We start from the raw sequence: 2,752 nt of genomic DNA, 5'->3' as shown, positions 1-2,752 counted from the left end.
CTGAACAGTGAAAGGTCACCTGTTTCTCAGGCTGTCTGTAAACTTCCCAAGGACACATGTATTTGTGAAACTTTTTGACCCACAATATCTCCTTAGGCTCGGGCTCTTGATTTTATTTTTTTTTAAAGCGGTGTGAATATTGATCCGTGATTAATCCACATTGCATTTGGCTTTGCCCTAGACCCATTACGTCAGTGGTTTTTGTTGCAGTCCATGGGCTGTGATTGCTGCAGGTGTCTGTTGAAAGCGTTTGCTCCTGTCAAGCCATGCCATGATGAATACATGCCGCTGAAGCTAAGTGAGGCTGGCAGTACTGTCATCGCCTGAGGAGATCCGAGCTTTTGGTTAAGGAAAGCCTTTTTTTTCCTAATTTATTTTAGGCATTGTATCGACTACTACTTCGTATTTTCCTGTTAAGAATATATGTATATTTGCATAAGCTTCCACCATTACTTCTAAAAGTAAAGAGTTACTCGATTTGGCTTCTCGGATATTCCGGAGAAAGTGTCTAATCGCAGCAGTCCTGCTGTGCATCGTCATGGTGCTGATCCTCCTCGTGGTTATCCCAATTCTGGTCCACAGTTCGAAAGCTGCCGCTCACTATGAGATGCTGGGAACATGCAGGATGATCTGCGATCCTTACAACCCCAAACCCAGCAGCACGGCTGTGGAGCTTATTCGGGATTTTAGTGCTATCCCTCCACCACCCTTCATCCAAGGACCGAAAGGAGAACCTGGACGGATAGGAAAACCCGGACCAAGAGGTCCTCCAGGAGAGCCCGGTCCACCGGGTCCAAGGGGGCCACCGGGAGAAAGAGGCGATCTAGTGAAGTCTGCCTTTCCAGGGCTGACTGATTCAGGGGGGTCGGTTACAGGAGCACTGAGCAGTGCTGCATTGACGAGCCCGAAGATCGCATTTTATGTAGGTTTAAAAAGCCCACATGAAGGATATGAAGTCCTTAAATTTGATGATGTGGTCACAAATTTAGGCAACTACTACGATTCTTCCACTGGGAAGTTTACATGTGCTGTACCCGGGATCTATTACTTCACATACCACGTCCTAATGAGAGGAGGTGATGGGACGAGCATGTGGGCAGACCTCTGCAAAAACGGCCAAGTGAGTGAGAGCTTTGGTCCTTCTCTACCCGCAGGGAGATACTTTTTGTCATTGTGCTGCACTTTGCTCAGCATTGTGTTACTGTAGTAAACCTCACATGCTCTAAGTAACTCAGTAACAGGATTTGCCATTATTTAAGCAGTTGTTCAATGACATTAATTCGGCGTCAACTCGGGGATGGTCAGCTTATGTCACTCCACCTGATAAGGTGCTTATGAAGAAACTTGTTTCACGAACTCAGTTTAACCCATATTCACCTTTTATGTTGGTTTGCAGAAGATCGTGAATAACCAGTTGAATCTGTTGCCCCTTTCAGCAAAATTTTCGCCACTGCATATTAGAGGCGATTATAACTTAAATAAAAAATGTTTCATGAGCTTGCAGCACGGTGTCCAAACTTCACAGTAATGTTAGAGGAGGAGGAGGATCTAACTTAAATTATCAGCCAAGCGTGTGGCACTTGAAGTAATCATTTGTTCTATTGCCTTTTTTTTGGCTGTTTAGGTTCGTGCCAGCGCGATTGCCCAGGACGCAGACCAGAATTACGATTACGCCAGTAACAGTGTGGTTCTTCACCTGGACTCTGGAGATGAAATTTATATTAAACTAGATGGTGGGAAAGCACACGGCGGCAACAATAACAAATACAGCACTTTCTCTGGTTTCATTTTATATCCAGATTAAATGACATAGGTTAGACATTCGGAATATAAATGAGATATTATGTAACGGTGTTTACCTGTCAATGTCAGTTTGTCTCTGGTTACTTAAATTCTCTTTCAGACTTTTTTTTTGTACCAAATGTTAACATGTTGTTTGTGTAGGGCATAAAGTGTGCTTGGCACATGGCGCAAGGCTTAGTAACAATGCATTACATCAGACAACTTCTGCATGAGCAGTTCTTGGGCCGAACAGAATAAACTGCAAAATTGGATTTGTTCATCCCTGGTGGACATCTCGCAAGTACCGAGTTTTGTGAGATGCCGCACAATGTTTAGAAAATACTGCCACCGTTGTACATGGAATATCCTATCTAATTGCAATCCCGGCCCATGATGTATTGTTACAACATTAAATGTCATTTTTCTACAGTACTTTGTTCTGGTCCTTTAAGTGTACTGAAAGTAGCCGAATAAACAGCGTATTGCTGCTATTCAAGTCGCATCATTTAATTTTCACAATTCAGCCAGGATTTTCTGGCATGTTTTGAGTAATACAGAGAATGCGTCTCATGAATTCGTTTAATAATTGTATTTCTTATCGCCCGTAGGCTGTCAATATGTGTTTACAGATATTAATCGCACATCTCAACAGCGGCTTCACTTTTTATGTCGTATAACTATCATGTATCTTATTGTAGAATCCTGACCACGTGCTTTATTAATCAAGTGGCATTTTAAAGAATGACTAAACAAAGATTAACGTGAAGATGTCAAGGATGATTCTCCTCATTTTCATTAAAACAAGGCCAGTGGTTGTACACCACACGTTAAACAATAGCCACTGGGAGTTTTCCCAATACATTGAACATTGTGAGACTTCATGGCAGTTTATTTCCACAGAAATGAGTATTACTCGTGTTCTTATTACAAGAAAGGCAGTAACGTTTTATTTTAAAATTCTCTTTTTTAA

At 42.0% G+C, this 2,752-nt stretch overlaps 1 protein-coding gene across 1 annotated transcript; it reads left to right on the top strand.

Annotated features, from left to right (window-relative positions):
* The first annotated feature begins 514 nt into the window (after positions 1–514).
* On the top strand, positions 515–2,124 carry c1ql2 (complement component 1, q subcomponent-like 2). The gene is made up of 2 exons (XM_068034492.1): positions 515–1,120; positions 1,625–2,124. Exons 1-2 carry the CDS (start codon positions 539–541, stop codon positions 1,802–1,804), a joined length of 762 nt encoding a protein of 253 aa, XP_067890593.1. The 5' UTR covers positions 515–538; the 3' UTR covers positions 1,805–2,124.
* Positions 2,125–2,752: the final 628 nt, after the last annotated feature.

Source organism: Heterodontus francisci, chromosome 7 (genome assembly GCF_036365525.1).
Source record: "Heterodontus francisci isolate sHetFra1 chromosome 7, sHetFra1.hap1, whole genome shotgun sequence".
Classification (NCBI taxonomy): domain Eukaryota; kingdom Metazoa; phylum Chordata; class Chondrichthyes; order Heterodontiformes; family Heterodontidae; genus Heterodontus; species Heterodontus francisci.
Note: the sequence above shows the minus strand (reverse complement) of the source record. Positions and strands in the feature narration are given on the sequence as shown.